The sequence below is a fragment of the Plectropomus leopardus genome, chromosome 12 (assembly GCF_008729295.1).
Source record: "Plectropomus leopardus isolate mb chromosome 12, YSFRI_Pleo_2.0, whole genome shotgun sequence".
NCBI lineage: Eukaryota > Metazoa > Chordata > Actinopteri > Perciformes > Serranidae > Plectropomus > Plectropomus leopardus.
The window spans coordinates 13856736-13884297 of record NC_056474.1 but is presented as its reverse complement, the minus strand read 5'-3'; the positions used below and the strand labels follow the sequence as shown (position 1 = coordinate 13884297).

The following is a 27562-nucleotide window of genomic DNA, read 5'->3' as shown; positions in this document are numbered from 1 at the left end:
GAAACTGCATTTCATTACAACAAATTGCTGTAATACTACAGTATCATACAGTAGAATGTTAAGTTTACAGTGTAACATTGTCTCCAAAAAGCCTAAAGTTTACAGCGTTTTACTGTATTTTGTTTTTTAAAAAACTGTACATTACGGTTAAAATTTTGCCATATTTTTACAGGAATTATATATTAATTTTAAATATAAGCATTACTCTTTTATTTAAATTAGAAGGAGACAGGTTGATCTGGCCTTGTACATAGCATCCCATTTTGAGGACAATTGAACTGAATATTTGTCACTACATTGACAGTTTTATGACGCCCCCTGTGGATGAACTTGAACATACATGCTTCTCTCTCTCTGGCTGTCCCCTCCAGCTCCTCCTCCTGCTCTGTTTGGGCAGATTTTGAGTGTTCAGTCCAGTTCAAAGGCCAGTATGAGGGTAACTGTGAGTTGTTTACCAGTAGTGTAATTATTTACCCAGCCAGACTCACAGAGGGGCACTTTCTGGTGATCCTGCTAGCTGTGACAAAACAGAAAGGGCCAGAAATACAAGATTTTACTCAATTACTGACAAAAGCAAAATAATAAACATAAGCTCTTATGTCAAGAGCAAAACTTGGCTTTTGTTTCTTTGTCTGATTGTGGGGATATCTATAAAATGAAGCTTAATATACCTTATGTAAATGTTTGATTTGCCTGGTTTGGAGTTTAAGTGTCATCTGGACTTCTTGTAATCTTTAAAGGAATACTTTATGTGCAAACAACCATTTGTACATCAATTACTGTAACGTGCTTTGAAAGAATCCAAAAATAGAGGAAATTGTTGATTTATCAAAGTAAAAGGAGACCATCTTTAACAGCAAACCTATATTACAAAAAAATCTGTTAAAAAACTCTCTCACAACTCGTGCAATATAATGCAGGTTTCTTTTATCTAATTGTATGCTTAGTAGTAGATGATAGATGATATAATGAGACTTGGGCCCTGCTGACTTTCAGTCATCAAGAATCATCTCTCTTTTTAAATTCTTCATTCACGATGGATGCATGGGGGGAAAAGCAAAGTTTTCTTCATAAAATACAGCATAACACGGGCTGAGTATTTGATTTAAGAATGATCATTTTGCAGTTGAAGTAATACTTTAATATCCATACAAACATTAGATTAAGTTTTTCTTCTATTTTCATTCTTCAAAGCTTTTCCTAATTTTATAAACACACTTATTTATTTAAAATATTTACATTATGTTAGGCCAAAACATCTAGTGTGCTGTCAGTTTAATCATAAAACTTAAAAAGAAAACAATTTTTTGCATATTTAGTGACATATGGTGACCAATAATAATACTCTACTAAAGCAAATAGCAGAACTATCTTAGCTGGATCTAGTCTGTGTTTGCAAACTGTTTTCACTCAGGACATATTTCTAAGTTTAATAATTTTCTATTCTACTTAGCCATCTTGTGTAAGCAAAAACCTTTGAGCCCAGTGACATTTTGTATTGAAAACATCTGCAACAAAAAAACACTTATAAACCGAACAGAACAAATTCTGATATTACAATAAATGCTTTTAAATCTCACTTTACAAGCAAAATCAAAAATATATATGCTACTTATGCTCACAAAGAAAAAAAATTGAGCCATTGGTGGTGTGTATTGGTTGAGGCGTGTATGTATTTGTGGGTGTGTGTGTGTGTGTGCATGCCCCCCATCCTCCTCTGAGAGAGCAGATTGGCTCTCTGAGAGGAGACTCCTCTTTACAAATGTAATGCTGCAGTAGCTGAAAACAAAATCAACAAACCACCTGCAAACTGACCTCGACCGGTTCTAAGCTGCCAAGTGCAGGTCCTCACTTTTCCACAAGAGTCAAAGTGCTGAGGATCTGGACCTTGAACGAGTCACAAAAACAGTTCTGGTGGATCCAAACTATAACAGAAGAATCAACATACACTGATAAGTTGTTGTGTTGCAAAGACATTCCTTAAATTCAAACACTGGCCTGAAAAAGAATAAACAAAGCTAACTTTGTCACGTAGACAGTTGAAATATGGACACTGCATTGGCTGGACAATAGCACAATTCACCATGATTTAAAAAAAAAATTTTTTACCCATTCAAATGTGGGGGAAAAGGCCCTGATAACCATCTGCTCAGTAGTTATATGAGTGTTTTAGTTTATAAAGTTTTGGCACCAATTTATTTAAAGGGGTGTACGATAAAGATATGACACTGTCAGCACTCTGTCAGTTAAAAAACTTACCACCCACCCGACCCTGGAGGTTTATTTTGTCGTTCATTTCTATACAGAAAAGCTTGATAAAAAAATTCTTGAAAAGAAAAGAAAGAAATATCCTGCCAAATAACAAGATAAACACAAATGGTATGCTCTAACTGTATGCACTTGTGGTTTTTGCATTTTGACATGTTTTATCCTTAAATTTGTTCATAAATTCATCTGTTTAGCCTGCTTACCTTATTATCACTTTATGTCTGCAAGAGTCTCTCTCTTTATGTTGCTATGCTTAATTGTACTGCTTTGACTAAGACTGCATCGTCCTTTTTTCATTTAGACATCAGTCTAGCATTCAAGTTTTATCTTAAATTGACTGTTCTTTTACTTTATGTGTGTACTGTTTATGTGTCGTAAGTTGTCTGTACTTAATTTTATGTTTGTACTGTATTTCAATGTTGACGACCCCAGGAGGACTAGGGTCACATTCAAGTGCTTCTAATGGGGATCCTTGAATAAACAATTAACCATGAAACAACACATGTCACCTGTCATATGACCATGTCCTCACAGTGTAATATCAGTCTTATTCCCTTCAAATAAAGTGACACCAATGTTTGAAAAAGTGTTTTTAAACCTTAAAATGTAAAATATGTGCATACGTTAACAACAAATACAATATAAAACACACACACCCCTTTTTTTTCTTTCTTTTTTTTTTTTACCATGGAAGACCTAGTTTAACTCGATTTACTATTGTGCCACTAATTGCCAACTCTGAAGTCCGGGGCAGGGTTGGCTGCATGGGGAGGCACACCGCCCCGTGGCCAACAGGTCAAAGACCTGTTTGTTTTAAATCTTCTCCTAAAACTCACAGTCAGGTTCAGTCTCACCGTTTGTCGGTGTTGATCCCACTCGGTGCAGGCTTCCCAGGAACCAGGACACCAGCCGTGATGCAGCGGGCTTTGTTCAGCCGGAGCGTGCTGCTCACCCAGCAGGCAGCAGCGGTCCTCGACAGTCCGCTGGCCGCGAGGAGTGCGCCTCTGATGCAGCGACTGGACCGCTCCATGTCCTCCGTCACCATCCCGCCGCCGGCATGCATGCTCCGGCCGCTGGAGGCTCCACTGCGGTACCTGTTCGGACCGGGACCCTCAAACGTTCCTCCACGTATCTTGGCTGCACAGGGCAGGCCGATCATCGGTCACCTGCATCCAGAAATGTATGAGGTAAACGCTTTATTTGAAATTCATACTCAAAAAAAGTTGTATGTTCAATTCCAACTACTTTAAATTGCACACACGAAGGCTATTTTTATGAAAATACTGAATTCTAGAACAATTTGAAGTTTGTGTCTTGTTGGTTTGAAGTAAAATTGAGAACACAGATTTTTTACTTCTACTAGATTCAAGCTATATTTTATTCCTTGTGCTTGAGTGAACGTTTTCTCTACCAGCGAAATGTTTTTTTTTATCAGTCTAAATCCAGCTCAAAAGTTTTTAAAACTACTGAAAAAGTTTTACTCTATACGTGTTTATTCAATGTATCGCCTTTTTTTGGATTTCCTAATAAACCGAAGGACAAATACACATTTATCAAAGACCATGACTAATAGGTTGTGCGTAATTGCGCATTGGCTACGCTGTGCACCCTCACTGCAACCACTAAAAGTAGTTGGTGACAGTAACTGACAATTAGGCTAAAAGTGTTTTCCTGTTTCTGTTTTTTTTTTTAGATCATGAATGACATAAAGCGAGGGATCCAGTACGTATTTCAAACAGAGAACAACATGACTATTGCTATGAGCGGCTCCGGGCACGCGGCCATGGAGTGTGCAGTGTTTAATACGGTGGAGCCCGGAGAGAGCGTGCTCATTGCCATCAACGGAATCTGGGGAGAGCGGGTAGCAGAAATCGCAGAAAGAATGGGTACGTCTTTACGCACGGTTTTACGCACGGGTCTCCAGAGGCATACATGACTAAATTACACTGATTGTGTATTTTTTGTTTCTGCCTATCTCATCTTTAGGTGCTAATGTACATAGAATGGTAAAAACACCTGGAGGATATTTCAGCAATAAGGAAATTGAACAGGTATGCACAGTGTCTCCAAAGTAGCCTATAACCTACCAAAGCTACAAAACACGGCAATAACAAAATTTTGTTAGCCCTAAAAATGGCTGAACAATTATACTGACAAACAATCACTTTACTATCAGTAACAAGAGCACATATTATATTAAACCTCTTTTACAACTGTCTTTTTGTAGGCCATAGAAAAACACAAGCCTGTGCTGTTTTTCCTCACACATGGAGAGTCCTCAGCTGGCCTCTGCCACCCAGTGGATGGCATTGGAGACATCTGCAGAAAGTGAGCCTCAAACACATTTAAGACAGTTTCATGTCATCAACCAAAGTATATAAAGTCACATTTGTCAATGCTTTCCGTCATATCTCCTGCAGACATAACTGCCTCTTTCTGGTGGACACAGTTGCATCTCTCGGTGCAGCACCAATTTTTATGGACAAGCAAAGTAAGTAATTAACAATAATTAATTAACAAATGATTGAACTCTGTTACCTGTTACCATAGCTTGTATGCGATATATTCTGCTTCTCTCTGCACTCCCAGATATTGACATCCTATACAGTGGTTCTCAGAAGGCTTTGAATGCACCTCCTGGCACAGCACCCATCTCCTTTAATGACAGAGCATGGTGAGGAGGGACTTTCTGACTGCAGTCCATTTTTGAGTCATACATTGCATAAAAAATGAGACCTTACAGTCATTGAATTAAGCATCTCTCTGTCCCTCTGTTACCCATCACAGCCACAAGATGTTTAACAGGAAAACAAAACCAGTATCCTACCTCTTTGATATGACGCATTTGTCCAACTACTGGGGTTGTGATGGCCAACCTGCCAGAGTGTAAGTCCGCTACAGCCAAATTACATCTTTATTCTCTTCATACAACCTAAACATTACTTTAACTCTGTTAGAAGGAGACTAAATATATATTCGATTTTTAGATTATTAAAACACAAAAATTATTTTTTTATGTGTTTATACACTAAAGAAAACACACTTATGTTATAATCCGTTTCTGCCGATATTTCCCTCCTAAATCCTACACACTGAATCTTACTCTGTCTCTCTAAAATTTTTGAATTTTACAGATGTCATTGTTGAATTACATGTTTTCTGGGTTTTAGATACCACCACACTGGTCCAGTGTCCGGATTCTTCGCCCTGAGAGAGGGTCTGGCAATTCTTGCTGAGAAGGTAAAGAGACATTTTACCAGTTTTGTAGTTGCTTTACTTAAAGAGATTCACATTTTAGTGTATCTAGAATACATATATATATTATATGTGTTCATGATGTCATCACAATTATTTACATTTACAGTATGTTTGTCAAAAAACTTTATTTTTGCCAGTTTAATACCAACAATGGGCCGTGCTGGGGCCTATCACACAAAAGAGAATTTGGCCCATATTGGGGGAAAAAATCTTAGATTTAAAAAAAAAAAACAGAACATAATATTATAAGACAAGAACTTATAATATTATGAGAATAAAGTCATAATTCTACAACAAAAATTACAATATTACAAGAAAAAGTCATATTACAAGAATAAGCATAATATGAGAAAGTCATAAAATTACCAGAAAAACTGAAATGTTATGAGAAAAATGTAACAAAAAATTATATTATGAGAATAGTCATATTACAAGAAAAAAGTCATAATGAGAAAGAAGCCATGATATAACAAGAAAAAAGACATATTATGAGAATAAAATGTCCTGATATTACAAGAAAAAGTCATTAAATAATGAGAAAAAGATTATGATATAAGAAAAGATGTCATAATATTGAGATAAAAGTCATAAAATGAAAGAAGTCATAATATTAGGAGAAAGGTCATGGTATTATGACAAAAATCATAATGAAAATGAAGTCATATTACAAGAAAAAAGTTGCAATATTACAAGAAAAAAGTCATGAGATTATAAGAGAAAATATGAGAGTACAGTTTTAATTTTGAGAAAACAGTTTAATCATGTAATATTATGACTTTATTAATGTAATATTATGACTTTTTCCCTCAAAATTACAACTTTATTCTCATAATATTACTGGATTCTGGAAAAAATATTTTTTTATATTGCCCTCATACTCCTTTGTATTATTAGGCTCTTGTTTATTGGCAGTTATATGTTAACATCTTTGTTCAAAACATCTACAGTAAAGGGGAGCCAATGGTTATATTTTGCTAAAAAAAAAAAAACTTGGTGGAAATAATACTGCAGATTTGAGTTGGTGGTGTTGGCACAGCCGCCTCCTAATATCTTTTCTGATTCTCACTTACCTTCATCGATCTTTGTCTCCCTCTAGGGGCTGGAAGAGTCCTGGAGGAAACACAAGGAGGTGGCATCCTATCTGTACAGAGGACTGGAGGACTTGGGCCTCAAGCTGTTTATCCCTGAACAGGTGAGACAGACATGAAATGAAAAAAAAAACATGGTGTATATTTTGTGCAGAAGGACAACAAAAAGCTTATCTGCAAGAAACAAATTGGATAAACAAAACTGAAGAATAACATACGTGAATAATACATACAGATAATCAGTGTGACAGTCCGTAGCCTTGTATATCATATCCCTCAGATGCAGGACTGTTTTTGTTACACTCGACCAGAGTTATTGTGACAGCACCGCTCTGTTGTGAACACAATCATTTTGTGTCGTGTCCCTTAGGATTTGAGGCTTCCCTCCGTCACCACCATTGCCATCCCCGAGGGCTACAACTGGAGGGAGCTGCTGGCCTACATCATGAAACACCACCAGATGGAGATGACCGGAGGCCTGGGCCCCTCCATCGGCATGGTGAGTTACTATTGGTATTTTAGCACTGTACGGTGGACAAATTTATGCCTTTAACACTGTGGTCAAGGTCATCAGCTGACCTTTATGATTTTATGATAGCCACTCTAGATGTGACCATCAGTCTCAGCATGTTGCAGCAGCGGGTGTTGAATTAAAATGTGAATTATCCTCTCCACAAATCTTGTCTAAATGAACTTAACAACCAATTTCAACAGTTATAACAAGAGCGATGTCATCAGTTTGGTGACTTTACAGCTCTCTGAATCATGCTGCTGAGTCACTGCCGGCTCTGATGCACTCTACTTTCCACCCCTCTTTTCATTAGGTGATGAGGATTGGATTGATGGGGTATAACTGCGAGAAGACGAATGCTGACATGGCACTACATGCCCTGGCAGACGCTCTCAAGAACTGCAAAAAGAGCAAGGCTTAAAATTCCCTCACCACTCACCCTTTACTTATCGATTAGGGAAGTAGAGTAAACATTCAGAGTCCCCAACATGCCAGACACTTGGGACAAAAACAAAAACTTGCATAAAGTTCAAGGTTTTTTCTGTGCTTTTGACTGCAGAGATTTTATGAAACACAGGCCATGTGCTTCTATTGTGTAGGCGGGCTAGTTTTCAAATAAAGGAGCAGATATTGTCATATGGTCCATGCTGAGTGCATTGAGAGATTTCAATAAAGTGTGCTTTAATTTATCAAACACTTGTCCTGCCTCGATGTGTGATAACAGTAAGAATGCTTTTGAAAATAGCTCCAACAGTCTATAACAGGGATGTCGAATATACAGCCCGCGGGCCAGACACAGCCTGCCAAAGGGTCCAAAACAGTGACTTTGCAAAGTGTGAGATTTCAAGGAAGTCATTAATAATAAAGACAAACCGATTATATCTCTGACACATTTTCCTAAAGAGGCTAAATAAATGTAACAGTTACGTGTTAATTAAATAGTTAATTTCTGACATTGACTATTCATTTGAGTTAAGGAGATCTCTGACTACATCCAGACAAAAAAAATCAAGATTTTTCCATAAAAATGACTCAACCCTTTGAAACCTGAGCCAATTGGCTTGTTGTTGTTGTTGTTTTTTCAAAAACAAGGAAAAAGTGAATGAGCAATTCAAGCAGATATCAAAAAATTAGCAAGAAAAAAGTTTTTTCAAAAAAGTACAATTCCCTGAAAATTAGCACAAAAAGGGAAAGTAAAAATACAAAGAGAAAAAAACATAACAAGAAAACTACAAAATTATAATAATTCACTTTTTAAAAAAATATATCATTATGATTATTAAAATAGTTTTCTGGACACTTCCCACCCAACTTCAAATTAAAAAAAAAAAACACTATCATATACACACAATAAATTAATAAACACATCTACTAATTTTTTGCAGTTTGCAGACATTTCTTGCCCGGTTGCTCATTGCCTTTTCCTCAAAAGTACTGAATATATACTAAAGTAAATAGTAGCTATTTAGTAAAAGCAATTACCTCAATTAGTGTAAAGATTTAAAAACTTTTTAAAAATACATCCGAATACAGCAGGTTTCAATTAATATACTATAATATATATCGGATATATATACTATAATCCAATATTGGTCAGACTTTAAATATAAAAAATGGTTTTACTGGTCCGGCCCAGTTGACATGAAATTTGGCTGTATGTGGACCCCAAACTAAAATGAGTTTGACAGCCATTGTCAAAACCAATATCTTACAAAAGACTACATTTCCCAAGATCCTCCACTGTAATAACTGTCTATAAAACTGCGTCACATTGGCTTTACACTGCTGCAGTTTGTGGCATTTAATCCAAATTCTGCCTCGTCTTATGCATTTATACTCACTTGACTGCTTTTTGGTTTATTAATGGCGTGTCCTGTAAATCACACAGGTAGGTCGATGTAACATTTTAAGTTTAAATCAATGTAAACTGAAGCTACAATGTCTCAGTTACCACGGACTAACTTAAGACGCTACTTTTTTAAAGTATTAAATGGCTTTTAGTTAAATAATGTAACTTTACAATATCAAAGGGCAAAAAGTAAAATATATCCTAAAGTCTGTATCTCTTTATTCATATAACTCACCGTCAATCGCTGACTGAGACGTTTGACTGACGCTAGCTTAGAAAACGAAAACAGCTAACTTTAGCCTCCATGATAGTAAACAAACGGTAACCGCCGCACAGACTGAGCTGTTTGTGTGCTGTGACCTCTGAATGTCAAAAAGTGAGTGCTAATTTTTGTGACCGATAAAACGATACTGAAAGGAAAAGGTGACAACTGCGTGCTTTTTTGTATGATGTGGGTATTTCTGTGAGAGTGTGGACAGTCACCTTCTCCTCTGTTTAGCACAGATTCTTCTTCTTGTGGTTTCAGTCAAATGTCCAAACCGCAGCGCTACTGCCACCTGCTGTCGAAAGGAGAGCAAACGTATAGTGCTTTTGGATTTTAAATCCTCCCAGTTTAAGTTGTTTTTTTTTTTTCATTTTTCATGCACTCAATAGATATATTTTTATCAAATTTGTTAAAAGTCGTGTCAGTTAGCACTTCTCCTTTCCCATGATAATCCGTCCACCTGAGGGGTGTGTCATATCAAGATGCTGATTACACAGTATCATTACTACGCAGGTGTGTTTTGGGATGGTGTGGTGGAAATTCTCTGCTGCTTTTGCTGGTGAAGAATGAAATAGAGACTTCTGCCGGCCGACAAGGTTTTATTTCCTTTGCAAAAAAAAGGTCAATCAACATGTGAGCGGTCAGGATGAAGAAAGACCCCGAGCATGGGGAAAACTGGACATTTTATGCTTGTGGAGAGACACACCCCTCGGCCCCTTATCCAAAGGTGTGTATTCGCGCCCTTTGTCTCTTGCAGGTATGGGTACCGACCCCCTAAGGTGTGAGTTAAACCGTCTAGACATCACAGTTCAAAATACAAAAGGATTTGGATATTGCTGAAGAAGCAGAAGGGAAGGAATATCACACGTGGTTGAAATGCAAAGGAATTGAATTAACAATTACAATCAAAGAGTCTGACATTTTGGTGAGGCGGTGGGAGGTTGTGTGTCTCACAAAGAAGTCAAAATTACAATTACAATGGTCACAATAAAAGACTACTGTAAAATGATCAGTCTGATCCCACAATAAAAATGCTGGATGTACTACCAAATTAAAAGAAACTCTATGCAATCAGCATAGAGGGAGATATACACACACATACATACAATACAACATAAAGAGCTTTATATAAAAGTAAATGATAAACTCTGATAACCAGATTAAAAAGTGGAAACATTTTAATGGGAAAAAAGAAAAATGTATCAAAATTTATTTTTTTCTTGCCATGATAATGTTTCATACACTGTGTTTTACCGTCAGTGGAGTTAAACCCAGCCGTCCTCCCTCTCGACTGGCTTCTGGGCTCCTGGGAGTCAGATGAACCGGGAGAGGGCTGTTTCCCCTCCATAAAACCTTTCCGCTACACAGAGACACTGAACTTCAGCCATGTTGGACAACCAGTCATCAACTTCATGTAGGTCACTCTAACAAGTCTACCAACATCAAGCTGAAAACTGTATATTTATGCCCTTTCTGGTGGAAAGTTTAACGCTTACTTTCTGAACCCAGCATCACAGATCAGTAAAATATCAGACCAAACAGACTGCCAGTAGGAAAATCCCAACAGACTTCATCAATTTATGTGATTCCTCGTTTCTGTGTTTGACAGGTTCAATGCCTTCCATGCAGAGACCAAGAAGCCTCTGCACAGGGAGTGTGGCTTCATTCGAATGCAGCCAGGGGCCAACAGAGTGGCATTCATCATTGCACAGAACTCAGGTAGTTACATTCATAAAAGTATATTCCCGATAAATATGATGAAAAACATAAATACTTGGAAATAACATACCTCTTTATTTTATGTTTGTCTTACCTTGTGCTGCCTTTGTTGTGCATTTTAGGTAGTAAATTATCAAATCAATATAGAGAAAGCAGAACAAAATACTGTGGAGAAAAAAAATACATTATAGTAAGAAGTAAAACAAAATATCGGTACATTTTAGAGAGAAATAAATAAATATTGAAACATTAAACAAAAGGGAGTTTCAGAAAAACTGAAACAGTATAACTGGTATTTATAGTATGACATACGCAATGACTGACAGGTGGATGGATTAATTATTATTTATATCTATAAGCTATAAATTATATGTATTGAGTCATGAAAGTGAAAGTAACTGATTGATGACCAGGATGGCAGTTTAATTCTTCTCATAAAGGATTTACTGCTTTAAAACTATTTCCAATGTACACTTTAAGACTTTTTTGCTGATAGAAATTGTGTTTGTTTACCAATATGAAAGTTAAGTTGGTACTGAATTGTGTATAGGATGAGTTTTTAATGGCTAACATACTGTTTTGTCTACACAGACACTTCACACATGTTTTCAGTCCAGTGTGTCTCTGTGTGCAGGTCTGGTGGAGATTGAGGAGGGAGAGCTGACAGGGCAGCAGCTGAACCTGCAGAGCCAGGGTCTCGCCCGAATCTCTTTCGCCAGAGAGCCATACGTACAGAAGGTAAAACTGATTGTCTGATCATGCACGCATTGTTAATAAAAGTGTCTTAATCTCTTCATTGAAATCAAATCTGTGTAACATCACTGCCCACACAGTCCACAAAGCATCAACATTGTCGATTTTAATCAATAAAATAACTTTTACTTTGCTTTCTTTTGTGCCAGTGACCTCACCTGCTCTCGTCTGTCTTTCAGATTTCTCGAGTGTTTCAGCTCCGACCAGATGGGAAGCTGGAGCAGACAGTTTCCATGGCAACAGACAACCAGCCACTGATGCAGCACTTGCACATCATCTACCGTCGATCATCTTGACCAAACAGGCTGCCAGGATTCCTTTAAAACAGAAACACTTAGGTCAGGGTTGGTCAACGGTTTGAGTGATGGTGTGCATTTGCACGTTATATACAGTAATGAATCAGCATTGTTTAGGCACTACAGGGAGAAGAAATTTAAGTTAATATTACTGTTAAATTGAAAGAATTAATGAGGCCTCATAAAGAGATGTATTTTTACAGTCAGCGTTACTCACCAGAATGCATTGTGTGTCTTGAGGTTTTACAAACACGTCAAGCGCATTTCCTTCCTCTTAGAAAAAAATATTTTAAATTCCATATTAATTATGTCCATGTTTACACATAAACAATCTTCTTCCCTGCCTTTGCTGGCATATTGCTGTAACTCTCGGCACATTGCCACCACCTGTAGATCACTGGAGTGAAAACACCACTAGAGATTTAAAATTCTACAGGAAATCTTTAACAGAATAAATAAAAAATAAATCATATTGCACTTAATGGCCATGGTTGAGAATGGGTGCTTGCACTGTCTTAATATTTATTGTCCAGATATTTAATGTGGGAGCTGTTAAGCATATAATGCACTGATTAAGCACACTGTCTGCTAGCATTTATCTTTAATTGCACTATTATAAGATTGGACGTTTAAGTAACTGCTGTCCTTCTGGAGTCAATGATCAATGTTTTGAGTGTAAAATGTAGAGTTGTTCTGATACTGGATGTAACGGTGATGTTATGGATGGATTAAACTGGTGAACATGACCTTTTATGATTCAGAGTTTTTTTTGTGTTTCAAGTTTGGTTTATATCTTCATTTGACAGATTCGTGGGTATACAACATTTTTGTTCTGATGCAGACTGCGTTAAAAGAAATTAATGTCATTGAACCTTTCTTTTCTTTGTCTTTATTTATTTCAATTATGTTAATGTTTTAGCTTGTTCTGTGCTTCTCAGAAATAACAATACTTTAAATTGGTCCAGAACAGAGAGAGAGCACTGCAGCTTCAGCAGCAAAACAGGCTGCAATGTAACCACTGCGGGCACTGTCAATTTACATTCAGTGAAGTGCTTGTTTTTGCCACTGACAAGCTGTACTGTTTGCTGGTTTGTTTTTGTGATCAAGTCTGCTCGGGGATAAGTCTAATAAAATCTTTCAAAAGGTGACATGTTGCAGAAAAAACACAAACACAGGTGTGTTTTAATACAGAAAGTGTAGCTTAGTGTTTTCTAAAAGGTTTTCAATGTCATGGCTGAACATTTTGGTGATATCTATAATGCGTGTTTGCAGATTTCAGAATAAGAGCTCTTGAACGAGACTTTATTACACATCCTGACAAACAGACCGGATCTGTGAAAAGTAAAGAAAAATATTAACTGTCTCTGTAGGTTCCTTCTGAAATTTTGTTTTTGTTCGATACTTCCATCAGTTGCAAAAACTGAATTGACGGTGCACAGTTGTTCAAAGGCATTACATTGCAGCTTGTTTCGCTGCAGTGGTTTCTCACAGCGCTAGACTTATTTTTTTGTCTCCATTAGTCACTAGCAAGCAGCAAACTCCAAGGCTGAAAAAAAAACAAACAATGCATAAGTGCCAAAAATTGCAGTTCCTTGAATGGCCACTTGAGGCTGGCTCCAAAACAGAGTAAATCCCCAAAATCAGTTTTGGGCCACTTAAGTGACAACCTGTCTGTGAGGCATCGCCACAGTCAAATCAGACCCACCCCCGCTCAGCAATGACTGACGTGCCAAAATCAAGGCTTCAAAACAGCAGTCCATAAACCAATGGGAGACATCACGGTAGAATACATCCATTATTTATACAGTATATGTCACTGAGGCACAATGGGAATTTTGGGGTCCAGGTTCAAAAATAAAAAAAAAAGTTTCCCTCTGATGTGAGTTCAACATGAAAGATATTGATCAAATTTACCCGTTAATGATGCTATTGTGCATAACAATGACACAGCATCAAAGATGATTCTTCATCCCCTTACTATAGAGGTGACAGTAAATGAGTGGAAAGTGGGGTAAAGTGCCGGATCAGTGAGACACAGTATCATAAAAGAATCAACATAAGTATGTGTTATGATTTTATTATGGATTTTTAAAAAAAAAACATTCAGACACACATTTATAAATTAACACTGCAAAAGTGACAACCATCAAGCATACCACACAATCATCCTGGAGAGCCGTTGTCTTTACATTGCAGTGGCTTTAAATGTTAAAGTCATCAAGATACAAAAAATAAAATCATAAATAACAATATTTACAGATTTAAAATAAAAGAAAAGAAAAGGAAATCAACTTCACCAAAATATGTGGGTGCTGAACGTATCATTCTTCTGTCCTCAAGTTCTTTGGCTCAAGATGAGACCCGACATTTCTTGGTCGGTGGGGTCTGAAGTTGCAGCAGAAAATTGAATCATATTTGGGAAGAGACACTTCTTGTGCTTTGGTGAAGTACAATAGTGTAAACCTTTAGAGTGAAAGCAGATGAAACACCTTTGCTTCACCATGTGACATAAACCGTTTTCCAACTGAAAAGTCAAGAAGACGCAGCCCAGCGAGCATCAACTCTCATTACAAGCGTGGCTTTCACTTTCTTTCCTCCTTCAGGTTTATTTTCTGAGACAAACATTACATCAAACAGTTTAACTCAGGAGTGCAAAGACGTCACATTCAACCCGAACACCATCACACGACACAGTTACATCACTGGAGAAGCCTGGTTTACTGCACCGGAGAAAGCACTGTGACAGTATGCAGAAGAGGTGGAGTGACACACACGTGTTTGGTTGCCATTTATGCTGTTAAACATCACCATGACTACACTTTGGATGAAGGGTAATCGCTTATCCGAGAAAACACAAACACAATGCTGATGAAACATTTGTTGATGGCCATTCAGCAACAGCAAATATCTGCGTGCAGGCACAGCGACCATCTCCACTCCGTTATTGATAAGTCTGAGATTTTAATCTCACATCAATCCATGATGACGCCAACTCCTGTGCACTCGGCCTCTGATGACTCACGGTTCCTTCATGATGTAGACATACATTGTAGTGAGAAAATATTTCAGAGACTCGATGACAGATGACAGCCAGTGGTGCTCAGGGGTAAGGTCCTTCTTCACCACACATTTCGTGATCTCCGCCTGATAAAAGAGAATTGTTTTTATTAAAATGAGACTTATTTGCTCATTTTTAGGTTCATACTTGTATTTTGGGTCTCTACTAGAACATTTTTGTATCCTTTAACATTCAAAAAACACTTTTTTTTCTTGTATCCACCCTCTGTCTGAAATGCTGGACCCAAAAAGACTTTTTCCTGTTTACCTACATTGTGAAATAGAACCTATAAATCAGTAAATACAAGCGATAAAAGCGGCACAACCCTATGCAAAATGACTCGTTTTGGGTTTGATTCACTCAGTCTGATCACATTTTAAAAGTCTAGAAAAGCTGCAAGATTAAATAATTTTATCCTCATTTAAGTTAACGGAGCGCTACGCCAGAAGTTAACCCTTTGACTGATGAGGTTTCTCGTGCACTTGCTGTATGGATCTAAGATCTCTCTCATTTTAGACCTACTTTTTGACTTTGTGTGCCACAGAGCAACTTGCACATGAATGAAGAGGGCCCACCAATGCTGTATCCAGTTATCTTTGCACATCCATTGTTTATGCAGCGTTACTGCAGAGGAATAACTAACTTGACAAGTATAGTGGCCCTTTCTGTGAAAAATCACTGATAAAAGCTTCTAAACATAAGTCTTTACAACCAGACAAGTTCCAGCAGGAATATTATCTGAAATATGGGAGAAATTAGTAACACTGGCAACCAAGATTACATATTTCTCTGATGTTAGTGTGTAAATGTAGCCGTGTAGGCAATGTAATGTAAGCACACGCAGTTACGCGCCTGGAGCAGATGACCATGTAAAGAAATCACAAGCTGACGCCTGCTTGTCTAAAAAGTAGAAGAAATGTCAGAAACAGGGTATTCAGAACGGTCCAAACCTGAGGTTTTTGCCCACAGTGATTACTTTAACACGTTTACCTCATTCATTTGAAACTTTGGCCACATTTAATATGAACATTCCTCACTGTTACATTAGAAATATGACAGAAAATAAGGAAAAGCAGCAAAGGTACCCTTCAATAGTCACATGCAAAAAAAGAGGGGCACTTTTCAGGGAAAAATTCCTCAGGAAAAAGGCAGAAGTCCAGTGATTAAAAACAAGAGTTATCATGTTCACCAGCTAAGTTTAGTGTGTTAGTATGCAAACAGCTGAGGCCCATGGGAATGTCTTGGATTTTGCACGTATTTTGTCATAAATAAACATTTTTGGCAAATTTACATTTTGACCTGTTGATAATGACAGAGGAAGAAATAAAAAAACTTTTAGGTAAGTGCAGCTAAAAATGCTTTTTTAAATTGTCTTTTAATCAAGAGAGGGCCAAAGAAGCAAATATTACTGTAAATTTTAGCATCAGATAAGCAAACAGGAAGCAGCAGTGTGGCAGGAAGAGCTCAGTTTTCAGTCATCTGGGCCTTTCTGAGCAACAACAGATTTTATGCAGCTCCCCTCTGACTATCAGAGCTTATGAAAGCAAACTGAGTTTTTTTTATAAACAAGATAACAAAGTTACCGATCCAGCTACAACAAAAACAACACAGAGGACCAGAGAGATTTTTAGTTTTAATCTCCATAGAAACAAGATGCAAGCTGTGTTTTTCCCCCTCTTGTTGTCTCAAATGTCATATCAGTAACACTAAACATGCAGCGGTATTAATCATATTGAAATCAGATAAAAACATACATGAGATACTCTGCACAGTTTGTGCAGAGTGTTACTTACCCATCCTCCCCGTCTCTTCAGCCAGGGAACCAGAAACTTGCGGACAAACTGGCCCAGACTGTCCACTAAGATGTGAACGGAGGACGGATGACCCTGTCTGACACAATCCACTGCCAGGGCTCCGGCTACTGCATACATGGCCACCACCTTGCCCCATGTTATACCTATAATGGGAAAAACAGGCATCACTGGGTTATGTTTTATGTATTTAAGTCTGAGTATAGATGTGCAAGCCCTGATGCTCATCATTAAAGGTCCAGTGTGCAGGATTTTGGGGGATATATCGACAGAAATAGAATAAAATATAATAAGTACGTCTTCTTTAGGGTATAATCAATTGAAAATAACAATTATTGTGATTTTGTTAGAATGTCTTAGAATGAGCCGATATTTTTACATGAAGCCAAAAAAGCTTTATTTCCGCTGTAAGAAATTATCTGGATGATGGGCGCTGCTTCCACATCATTCGGCCCAAAGAGCAAGCGCACGAGAGACCTCTGCATGCTAACTTGTGCTTGGTGAATGGTGATACATTTATTTAATCTTGCGGCTCTTCAAGACTTGCGAATTTTATCGGACAAAACTGATTAAATGCTGATAGTGAAACCAGTCATTTCGCGGGGGTTGTGATGTTAAAAAAAATGTATCAACTAACTTACAGACGTCTCTTTCGGCATGTAAGTTATTGGGGAAATGTCTTTTGGGCTCCATGGCATCATGTGAAGAACTCAGGAGTTGTAATTCCACCGTTTGGCCATGACAAAAATTGGCTCCAAAGCCTGTCGTACCTCTTGGGAGCCTGACACGTCCTTACCCTTAGAGAGCGCCATGTTACACCACCATGTTTCTACAGAGGCCCAGAACAGACAAAACACTGGCTCTAGATAGGGCTGTCTTTCTGTTTTCGTGTCAGCTACTGTAGTTGACGTCAGAAAAACACTTGAAACAGTTTGATCCATGGTTTAAATAACCTCATCCATCTGTTTTGGGGAGGTGAAGACCTCTGCAAACAATTAAGCTTTGAGAAAAACCTCCTTAGCATCTGGATCCTAAGTTTTCAAAGAAAAAATGTGAGCACACTTTAGCAGGTACTGAGCCAGCAGCCTGTCTATGACATGCCAAACAGCATCAGGAAAAATACTAATTTGTAATGTGAAACTACTTTAATAACTGTTTTTACAAGTTTTAATCACTGTGTTTGTTTATTTTGGAGAGGGAGAGACCTCTGCGGATAATTAAGCTCCTGGTAAAAACCAGGAGAAGTTTCAGTTGACCAATATTGGTTTTTCAGGCCCCAATTACTCATAGTTAATGAGATTGATAACAGATATTTGGAACTGATATGCTTTTACAAAAAAAATGAAAATCTTTCTGTCAATATTAAGAATTTGTAATATAACAAACTCCAACACAAAACTTTGTTTAAATTACTTTAGCAAATGTTCAACATCATATACAGAAAGTTCCCAGCAACTTAATTTTAAAAAAAAGTCAAGTGAAAATTTAAATGAACAAATAAAAATAGCTCCCTGGGGTTTCACAGAGTAAAAGTTCCTCCCATGTTGACACTTTCTTTGCACTTTTTAATTACTTAATTTTATCAGCAATCATAAAAAATAAAATACTGCTACAGGTAATCTGCAAAATGCCAAATATTGGTCCCAACAATCAGACAGGGCAATAATCTGTCAACCCCTTCTAAGGATGCCACTAAATCCACCTAATTCTTGGAAACTGCTCCTTTAATGCATCATGTCTGGAGGGATCGTTATGCTTCTGCAATTCAAGCTGATATCGATTCAGTCTTGCAGTCCCAGAACAGTTGTTTGATAAGCGAGAAGCAAAAATATCACACTTCATCCTGAACACAGCAGAGTTTCCTGACAGGAATCAATAAAACGGCCACATTTATCTCAAAATAAACACTCCTTTTCCTGTTCTCATGGGTGCCGAACTCAGTCTTCGCCGAGCATCAACACCCATCGGCGCCCGTGGTTTCTCCTCTATTAAAGCCTGTTACATATTCTGTGACCTGACACGGAGTTTGTGGGGCAACTGGCGGACCTTGTACTGAAATAAACTGTAAATACCAAGTTAAAGTCAACAAACCAGTGCGTTTGTGTTAATGTAGCTGATAAGATGTGTTACTGTGCCAGTTATAAATTTAAAAGACTGTGTTGCTTTGCCTGGAGGTGGGTGACGCACACTCTATTGTGAAAAAACGATTTTTCATTCAGCACTAAGAAGCAATCCAGAGTCATAAAAAGCTAAAAAAGGAAAATTCTTTGTCCTCTTAAACATCCAGCATGATTATTAATGGCATCCAGCCATTTCCAGGTTGGGTTTCCAGGGCAGCAGGGACTGTTATAACCACAGTCAATGATGCAGTGCAGGGCCTAATGGTATTAGCCTCGTTCGGCCAGCTCGCATTGTTATGGCTGACCTACAGTGTCTGACTGTGGCTATAAGTGGGATAGAGCGAGCTCTGGGCAAGCTTAAATGAGATAAGTGTCCACGGAAGCTGTCAAAGCACGTCACATCTCACTCCCTACTCAGAAGCAGGCCAAGAATAGAGACAAGATTGTCAGGGATAAAGCTGGAGAAGAGGAGGGCGGAAAGAGGAAGAACATAAGTGGGAGGCAGGCGAAGATGGTTAGAGGAGAGACGTGATTTTACTGAGGGAGATCAAAGTGCAGACGGCCATTAAACTGCTTCTAAAAAAGTATGTGGTTATGATGATAGATTCACTAGATGTTTCATTCCTTTTTGGTCATGTTGAGCATTTGGAGGCATGTAGAGGAATGATAAAAAGTTATATAAGTCATTATAAAACAAATTCCTGACAGAAGGAAAAACAAACTTGTGCATTTTTCTATTTATATCCACCTTTCAGATCGTCCCAGAAGGCCAGAGCAGCCTGGGTTCACCAGATTGTTATTCTTCAGGAGGAATCCCACGCTGTTTCCAAGAATTGCACCCTTGTGACGTCTAAACAAGCACAAGTTTAGCCGGCACACAGGCATGAAAATCACATTAAGCAAGTCTGTTTTTACCTTTCTTGGAAATATGACAATTTTTAGCTCCACGTCACACTGCGGCCGAACCATCTAATCTATCCCAAAGGCTCTTTCTGGGACATAATGTCACCATTTTTATTTGGAGACCTCAAAATGTCAGCTGCTTTGAATGGTGTACGAAGCAGATCTGTTGTCAAGACAACTTAAAACACGTCCAGGAGCCAGCACAAACAAGATGAAATCAGTCCAACAAAAACAAAAGTCCTCTTTCAAGACCAAGACTGAACAAAGATTTTAATTATTATTCATCACCTCCACCATGAGGTTATGTTTTACGGTCATTTTGCTTGTTTGTCAAGTAAACTGAACGAGGGTTTTGTTTGGGCTGAGGAGAAGCCCATTACATCCCACAGCAGATATTAATCATGGGGCGAATACACAAACTAGTTTTCCTTTTCATTAACATTGCAGAATAAGGCATTTGGTCTTAGCGGAAGTCTGTGTCCTACTAGTCTTGTTATTCATTCACAAATTCACACAGTTTCAGTCATGTGGCAACCTCCAGAGCCGAAAAATGAAGTTGACTCGGATGTGCCAAAACTGCAGTTCCCCGAATGTCCACTGCCTCCAACAGCAACTTGATCTCCATAAACTCCCATGTTAAAATCAAGCCTCCAGGAAGTACACCAGGCTCTGATGCAAATTTTACATGTGGCCAAAAGTGGAATTACACTGTCAGGGCCGGTCACGTGATGCCCACAGGCCCAGCAAGACTTTCCCCCATTGACTTCCATCGGGAACGAGACGTCTGTAAATCAGTAAATCATTTTTTGTGAGCATCAAAACCCCTGTGAAACGACTCAATTCACTATCTACATTTAAGCCATCCAGTTCAATTACATTTGTAAAGTCTAAGAGAGCCACAAGATTAAAGTTTTTAGACTGCCATTCATGCTAGTGAGGCACTTAACCAGAAGTCAGTTGATCCTCCAGTGGAAGTTACCCACTCGGGCACACTCGGCCACCGTAAGTCTCTAGTGTGCAGCCTTATGGGCCAGTAGATCCTTGTATTCAATACCCAGGAAAAGAGCTTTTTTTTGCTTCATGCAACAATGAGCAGCTCTCACAGAAATGCACGAGGCCCATCTCCATGGCTGTATCCAGATTATTGATATATTCATGGTTAAAAAACCCAACTTTACAGCAGAGATAAACATGTTCACAGCCTGGTACAAAAAACAGCTTTACTCTCTATAGCTAATTTTCCCGTTCATGACAACTGTACAGGTGCAATTTTTTTTATAACTCACCCATTTACATTTTATGAAGGGTTAAAGTTATGCATATTTAAGGGTGTGGCCACTTTCAGGCCAAGCCTCCAGGAACAGCGCTGGGCTTTAAAGGCAATGTGACATAGTGGCCAAATGTGAAATTACAAGGAGACAGTAAATCAGTAGAATTTTATTTTTTTTTAGTGTCACAACCCAAATGAAAAGGTTTTTTTGTTTTTTTCTCATTTTAATCCAACAGAATGAGACTCGCTTCCGTATTTCGGTTCTCGCACTCTCTCATAAGTCTCTATCCCTCTCAGACATACACACACAAAGAAAGACTCGCAAACACGATACATCACACACACACTCCTCCGCCCGTCCCCAACATCTCCTTAGTGATAGTGTGTGAGCAGAGCTGCACACTACCACGATTTTTAGTTATATTTTGCGAGCACTGTGTGACTTGAAAATACTATCAATTAATGATACTTCATTTAACTTTATCATAATAGTACTTTGTTTACCTTTTTTACAACAGTGCTATTTAACTTTTTCATAACAGTACTTTATGTACCTTTATTATAACATTATGTTGTTTAACTTTGCTATAATAGTACTTCATTTAACTTCATTATAACAGCATTGAATTTAATTTTATTAAATATTTGTTTTAACTTTTTGAGAGAACTTTATTATAACAGTACTTTATTTAAATTTATAATAACAACACTTAACTACACCTTAACATTACTTGATTTAACTTACACATAACAGTACTTAATACAGTATTTAAACTTTATTTAATTTAATTATAACAGAACTTCATTAAACTTCATTGTAATAAGACTTTTCTTAACTACATAAGAGATGTTTCGTCTCAAGAGGTTTTTCTGGTTAAATAAATAGATACTATTTGTCTGTAGCTACTTTAACTTTATTGTAAGTGTAGTTAATTTGATTATTCTGTGTTTAAGTGGTCTACAGCAGACTAAACCAGGCCCCACCTTCAACACTGTATCCAGTTCTGTTTATATATCCACACTTCTGGTTGCTCAAATCTAAGATGGTGATGGCCAAAATGCCGAACTTGAGGTTTGAAAATGGGAGTCCACAAACCAATGTGTGACGTCACAGTGGCCACCTACGTTATTTTTATACAGTCTATGGTTTTAGATGAAGTCTCACTCCACCAACGCCTGATTCACACCCGCTCACTCTCACTGAAAGCACTCAGCCAACTGCAAACTGCGCAGTCACACCTGCTTAATCACAGTAACTGCCTGCATCAGCAGTCTGAGACACTGAAGTGAAAATCACTTCCTGTGCTGGCTGAGGACGACACGTTTAGTTTGGACAGTGTGCTACATCACCATCATCATTATAATCACCAACAGCTGTGTACCTGTTGAGAAGATCTCTGTTGCCACGCCGATGAAGGCATCTGAAACCATGTTCTCCATGGCAACAGAGATGTTGAGCTGCCGCGCCACGTTCCTGTACAAACTGGGCTGTATACACTCCAGCTCGTCTCCTAGGTAACAGAGGGAGAGCACAGACAAAAAAGGAGAAGCAGGAAGAGCACAGTTTAAACCAATTTTTTAAACGCTCTGGGTTATACAAACTATTACGCAATCCAAGCGATTCAGACCATTTACTCTGTTCTGCTGCTGGAGGGTCTCTAAGATGTCAGGACGTTAAAGTGAAACATGTAGGTCTCTTAAACAGACATTGAGTACTTTAATGTGTTAAGTGAGTCAAGTCCCCTGGATTCGATCACTCGGTTCAAACTGTTCTCACACACGGACGCGTCATACAACGCGACATCATGGCTTTAAACATATAATATCCAGTGCAGTACGTGGATCATTTAAACAGTCAAGTATAAGTTCTCATGTTTCACATGTAACAATTAATGCTCCCTGCTCTGTTGAGTCATCTCAGCTCTCAGCCTCCTGTTATCTAAAAGAAGATTATCAACTCTGGTTTTTAGACCTGAGAGCTGTAATCATATCACCATCACAACAGTCAGCTCACAACAGGCTGAAGGCACACAAGATAATAAGAATTTATTACTTTAAAAGCAATAAATTGATCAATTTATGCTTGATTGGAAAGAATTTCTTTACTTTTAAGGGGTTTTTTTTTGTGTCACCGGTAAATACTGTTACATGGAATATGCAAAACGGCCTTATGCAAAGTCTCAAGTCTATATTGTATATTATATTTATATATTCATTGTATGTTTCAGCTGTTCTTACCTCTACAAAGCACTTGTCTTTTGAGTCCACCTTTTCTTTTTTAGTAAAAAAAATCTCAAAGCTTACTCAAGGTACCCACACTTTTTCATGGATGCACTTTCAAAATTTTTCCATGACTTTTCAAAGACCCATAAAAAAAATTTCCAAGACCATTGACAACATTTAACACAAACAGATCTATACTCCAAAAGTCATGCTCATGTTAACTGCTAAATCTGAAGCTAAATTTAAAAGTTTTACTGGGGCAAGGATATGAAAACTTTGGGTATCATGGCATTTTTAGACACACTGTCATAATGTTGTTTTGTTCCCGCACTTTGCGTGGTGTTATTCAAATACATTAGATTCAAATTCTATTCAAACATCATTCCAGTCAGCTGGCAGACATGGATGGAGAGCGGGAAGGTTGGGAAAAATGAATAAATGTACATGATGGTCAACAAACCATCACACGACGACACATATTAAAGGCACATTAACAGCTACGGAAAATAAATCTGCGGCTATGTTACATTATGTGGACGGTTCTACATGTAAGATTACTGTGACTGTGTGATTTCATTAAACACAATAAAATTTGGATGGAGATGGATGGATGGATAACATGATTCCATGACTTTTCTACAACTTTGAAAGATTTTGGAAAACAAGACTTTTTCAGGTTTTCCGTGACAGTGGGAACCCTTCTTACTGGCAGATTTCAGATTTCAGTGGAATTTGGTGGAACATTAAGCCCTTATTATTTCTTTGTACAGATTTGGATTCAGGATTTTTTGTTCCCTACAAATTTCTTCATATAACAATATGGTGAAAAGGTTCGATTTACCCAATTTTTGTCACAAACTTGTTTACAAACATGAAAAACATCTGGTATTTATATTACATCACTACCAGATGAGACCCAGATGAAAACGACAGAACATCTATAGCAGATTTATATTTCTACTCATGAAAAAAAGTCATGTACCACAATATTGTCCAATTGAGACATTATGTATTAATGTAATAATTTTTCATAATTAATAACTACATTAAAATAATGTGAATAATTAATAATTTGATGATTCATTTATTTTTTATTTATTAATTGAGACATTTATTTTCGTCATCTCTCTACTGTCTGACATATAAATACAATAAAAAGGTATAAAATTTACCCCAAAAACACTTAAAATAAACTGAGGATTGTGCAGCCTTCGTTGAAGGTTAAAACTAATGTGGCCACTTCATCTTACTGATGTTATCCTCTCCTATCAGGTTCAAATTAGACGAGTAAATAACCGCAGCCTTGGATGTGCATGTATGTTACAATAAAATGTAACTTTGCCCATTATTTCACTAATTTTTAAGTTTTCTAAGACTTTATAGATCTTCAGGTTTCTCTTACCAAGACAGAGAAGCACCAAAGACACCTCAGCGAGCGCTGCGTTTGAAGGAGAGAGGTTGAGTTCAGTTTTGGACCACCCAAGTCCATTCTGGTTGAGTCTGGACAGTATGTAGTCTCTGCACAAGGCTTTGGACTGGGACACCAGTTCCTTCTCCGTCAACGAGCGGTCAAACACATCCAGGACCTCTGCAGCGAACACAGAGGACCGCCGCAGGACCTCCATGTCCTCCTGCAGGGCGATCTGGGTCAGAGTGTGTCTGACCTCCTGGGATCAGCTGTGTCTCACTGTGTCCTGGCTTTAATCCCAGAGGAGCAAAGTTTAACGATGAGGACAATATGGCAGCTGTGAGGACAGAAAACCCTGATTAGAGGCATCTGGTGAGAACTGTTTTGGCATGACTTGCAAATCTTGAAATGTTTGTGCCAGACACTTTTAATCAACACATGGTGCAAAAAAAGTCAGCATCTTGAGTGATTCCTGCTGCTGCTACACACTTTGTACATTCACAAGGACTTTGGGCGTACATACAGACACTGAGAGTCTAAATTAGACCAGAAACTTACATAAGAATTTGATGGAGGCGTTATTGTTGTGAGTCACATGGTAGGATAGTCAAGAAGATATTGCTACATTTCTTGGATTATGCAACAACAAGGTGATACCACAAAATGACAAGGGAAATATTTTGCTGTTCGAGAGCAACTTGATTCGAGATTAAAAAATGCGTATAAGACACGTCTTTCAGTGCAACATTTAATAACATGATAAAAAAGTAGAATATCTAAGATATGTCTTAGAATAACTAATTATTAATAATGCTGGCTGTTGCAGGCTTACCTTCAACGTTGTTCCCACATTGAGATATCCACTCGACAAGTGTGATTTGTCCAATCAATTAAGCAGAAAATCTTCCAAACCAGCTTTCTGTGGTGTTTCGCAGTCAAAAAGAACCAAAAAGTCGCAGGCAAACAGCTCGTCCACTCACATAAAATGCTGTTTCGGATAATTAGGATATGATGGGGCGAAGTTTTACCTCAGGTCTCATTTCTGAATAGCTCATGGTCTGCTCGGACCACTTGTTCCCCCGGAAAACACCGACTGACTGCGCGCAGAGACGCAGTTAGAGGACGCCTACCTGTTGTTCCAGCTTCCCATTGGAGCTCAGTGGGAGCGTTGGTTTCATAGTCAGGAGCAGCCCGGAGGCGGAGTTTGACGCATAACTGCCAGCAGAAACGAGACAAGCCGCAGTACGATGGACAGTGGAAAACAAATCAACTGCGCATATATTTTCATTCACAAATCTGGGCAAAATAATCTGATCTAATCTTTTTTCATTTTTACATTTTTGCATATTATTTGTGTCTACTCCTCGTGTGCGTAAAAGTCACGAGGTTTTAAATCAGGTTTTAAACATCTCACAGTAACGCAAGGTGAGTGGATGAGTGAGTAATTACAATGGGGTTTCCCAGTACAGGTGTATCCCTTTACAGGTGATTTCCTCACAGAGTTTATGTAACTGTTCCGTACTGACGCCAAAAGTGTTGCACCTTTAATCCCACGCAAAGCAGCTATATATAGGCTAGGTGTCCTACTCTGCACTTACAGCAATGGGACAAAGTTAATTAGGCTTGGCCCCGACTTTTGTATGTGAGTCCGAGGATCCTCCCGCAGTAATTTTTATTTTTTAAAATTTATTTATGTAATGAATAAGCTCTATTTTGACGTTTTTGTGCACTCTGGCACCATATTTACTCTTTAAAAATAATGTACCTTACAGGTTAATTATGAATTGTAATGAGAAAAATAGTTGCAAGTAATTAATATTGAGTACATAGTACTTTACAAATATTATCATTACAATTTGTTGACTGGAGTTGGAAAGCATGTTAAATGTGTATATTTATTTTAAGAAAGGTGGAGTGTAACTGATTACATTTAATCAAGTGAAAGTAAAAATGAACGAAAAGATTGTTAGATGCAGGGTTGTTGGTTTTTTTTATAATCAGGCCTATTCTTATTTTTGAAAAATGTATATAGCCTATATATTTAGCTTCAGGGTAATTTATAAAACATCCTGGGCTGAAGCCTTGTACACACAGGTCTATGAACACCACTGGTTAATTATATTGCTCCTTAAAGCTGTTTTGATGATATCGTATGGTCCTTTTTTGTATTAAACTATAATACAATAAAGTTTGTCCATTGCATGGGTTTGAGGGGCGGCTACATAGATCTTATTGCATGTCACTTTGATTTTTCAGTGTAAAACTCAATAGCTGTTGATGTTTTGAAAGGTGGCGGTGACTTTGTTCTGCAATAAAAGACAGAAAGAAAGAAAAGAAGGTCAACCAGAGGGGAGAGGCTGTAAACAATGTAAGTCGACCTGTTTATGGACTCAGTCCAGGTAACAACTTATCAGTCCATTTGTGTGTGTGTGTGTGTGTGTGTGTGTGTGTGTGTGTGTGTGTGTGTGTCAAACTGATCCCAGTTTTTATTTGGCTATTTTATTCTCAATATTAATGACATTAACCTATTTTTAGGCCTACATGTAGGCTGTTGTTAGGCTAAACTCTTTGATGAAACCTCTGATTCCTTTAACTGTAGGGATATTATTTGTTATTGTGATAATCCAGACAATAGCACTCCTAAATATCAAATTATTTTTGTTATTCTAAGTGCTGATTTTTTTTATTTAGATTGTTCACTAAGTCAAAAGATTTTCATTTTTTGTTTTTTTTATCTTTCTGATATTTTACAATTATTCTCT

General features: G+C 37.8%; 3 protein-coding genes across 3 annotated transcripts; 2 read left to right on the top strand and 1 right to left on the bottom strand.

Annotated features, from left to right (window-relative positions):
* Nucleotides 1–3017: 3017 nt before the first annotated feature.
* On the top strand, nucleotides 3018–7819 carry agxtb (alanine--glyoxylate and serine--pyruvate aminotransferase b). Its single transcript, XM_042498061.1, has 11 exons — nucleotides 3018–3455; nucleotides 3962–4154; nucleotides 4255–4319; nucleotides 4496–4596; nucleotides 4689–4759; nucleotides 4858–4942; nucleotides 5056–5154; nucleotides 5439–5508; nucleotides 6623–6718; nucleotides 6985–7113; nucleotides 7439–7819. The coding sequence occupies exons 1-11, from the start codon at nucleotides 3033–3035 to the stop codon at nucleotides 7544–7546; spliced, it is 1440 nt and encodes a 479-aa protein (XP_042353995.1). The 5' UTR covers nucleotides 3018–3032; the 3' UTR covers nucleotides 7547–7819.
* A 1067-nt stretch (nucleotides 7820–8886) lies between these two features.
* Nucleotides 8887–12753, top strand: thap4 (THAP domain containing 4). The gene is made up of 5 exons (XM_042497824.1): nucleotides 8887–9013; nucleotides 10500–10653; nucleotides 10849–10958; nucleotides 11593–11696; nucleotides 11891–12753. The coding sequence occupies exons 1-5, from the start codon at nucleotides 8989–8991 to the stop codon at nucleotides 12005–12007; spliced, it is 510 nt and encodes a 169-aa protein (XP_042353758.1). The 5' UTR covers nucleotides 8887–8988; the 3' UTR covers nucleotides 12008–12753.
* A 1315-nt stretch (nucleotides 12754–14068) lies between these two features.
* bokb (BCL2 family apoptosis regulator BOK b) lies at nucleotides 14069–25936 on the bottom strand. The gene is made up of 5 exons (XM_042498288.1): nucleotides 25633–25936; nucleotides 24795–25137; nucleotides 22552–22680; nucleotides 16859–17022; nucleotides 14069–15151 (listed from the first exon to the last, which is right to left on the bottom strand). Exons 2-5 carry the CDS (start codon nucleotides 25015–25017, stop codon nucleotides 15026–15028), a joined length of 642 nt encoding a protein of 213 aa, XP_042354222.1. The 5' UTR covers nucleotides 25018–25137; nucleotides 25633–25936; the 3' UTR covers nucleotides 14069–15025.
* Nucleotides 25937–27562: the final 1626 nt, after the last annotated feature.

Coding starts and splice junctions, on each gene's coding strand:
- bokb (XM_042498288.1), bottom strand. CDS start 25,017: ATGGAGGTCCTGCGGCGGTCCTCTGTGTTCGCTGCAGAGGTCCTGGAT. Junction 22,681..24,794: donor TTTGGTGCTTCTCTGTCTTG/GTAAGAGAAACC, acceptor TCTGTTACCTAG/GAGACGAGCTGGAGTGTATA. Junction 17,023..22,551: donor AACAGAGATCTTCTCAACAG/GTACACAGCTGT, acceptor TTCCCATTATAG/GTATAACATGGGGCAAGGTG.
- agxtb (XM_042498061.1), top strand. CDS start 3,033: ATGGGGAGGCACACCGCCCCGTGGCCAACAGGTCAAAGACCTGTTTGT. Junction 4,597..4,688: donor ATTGGAGACATCTGCAGAAA/GTGAGCCTCAAA, acceptor TATCTCCTGCAG/ACATAACTGCCTCTTTCTGG. Junction 5,509..6,622: donor TGGCAATTCTTGCTGAGAAG/GTAAAGAGACAT, acceptor GTCTCCCTCTAG/GGGCTGGAAGAGTCCTGGAG.
- thap4 (XM_042497824.1), top strand. CDS start 8,989: ATGGCGTGTCCTGTAAATCACACAG. Junction 9,014..10,499: donor GTGTCCTGTAAATCACACAG/GTAGGTCGATGT, acceptor TTTTACCGTCAG/TGGAGTTAAACCCAGCCGTC. Junction 11,697..11,890: donor GAGAGCCATACGTACAGAAG/GTAAAACTGATT, acceptor TCTGTCTTTCAG/ATTTCTCGAGTGTTTCAGCT.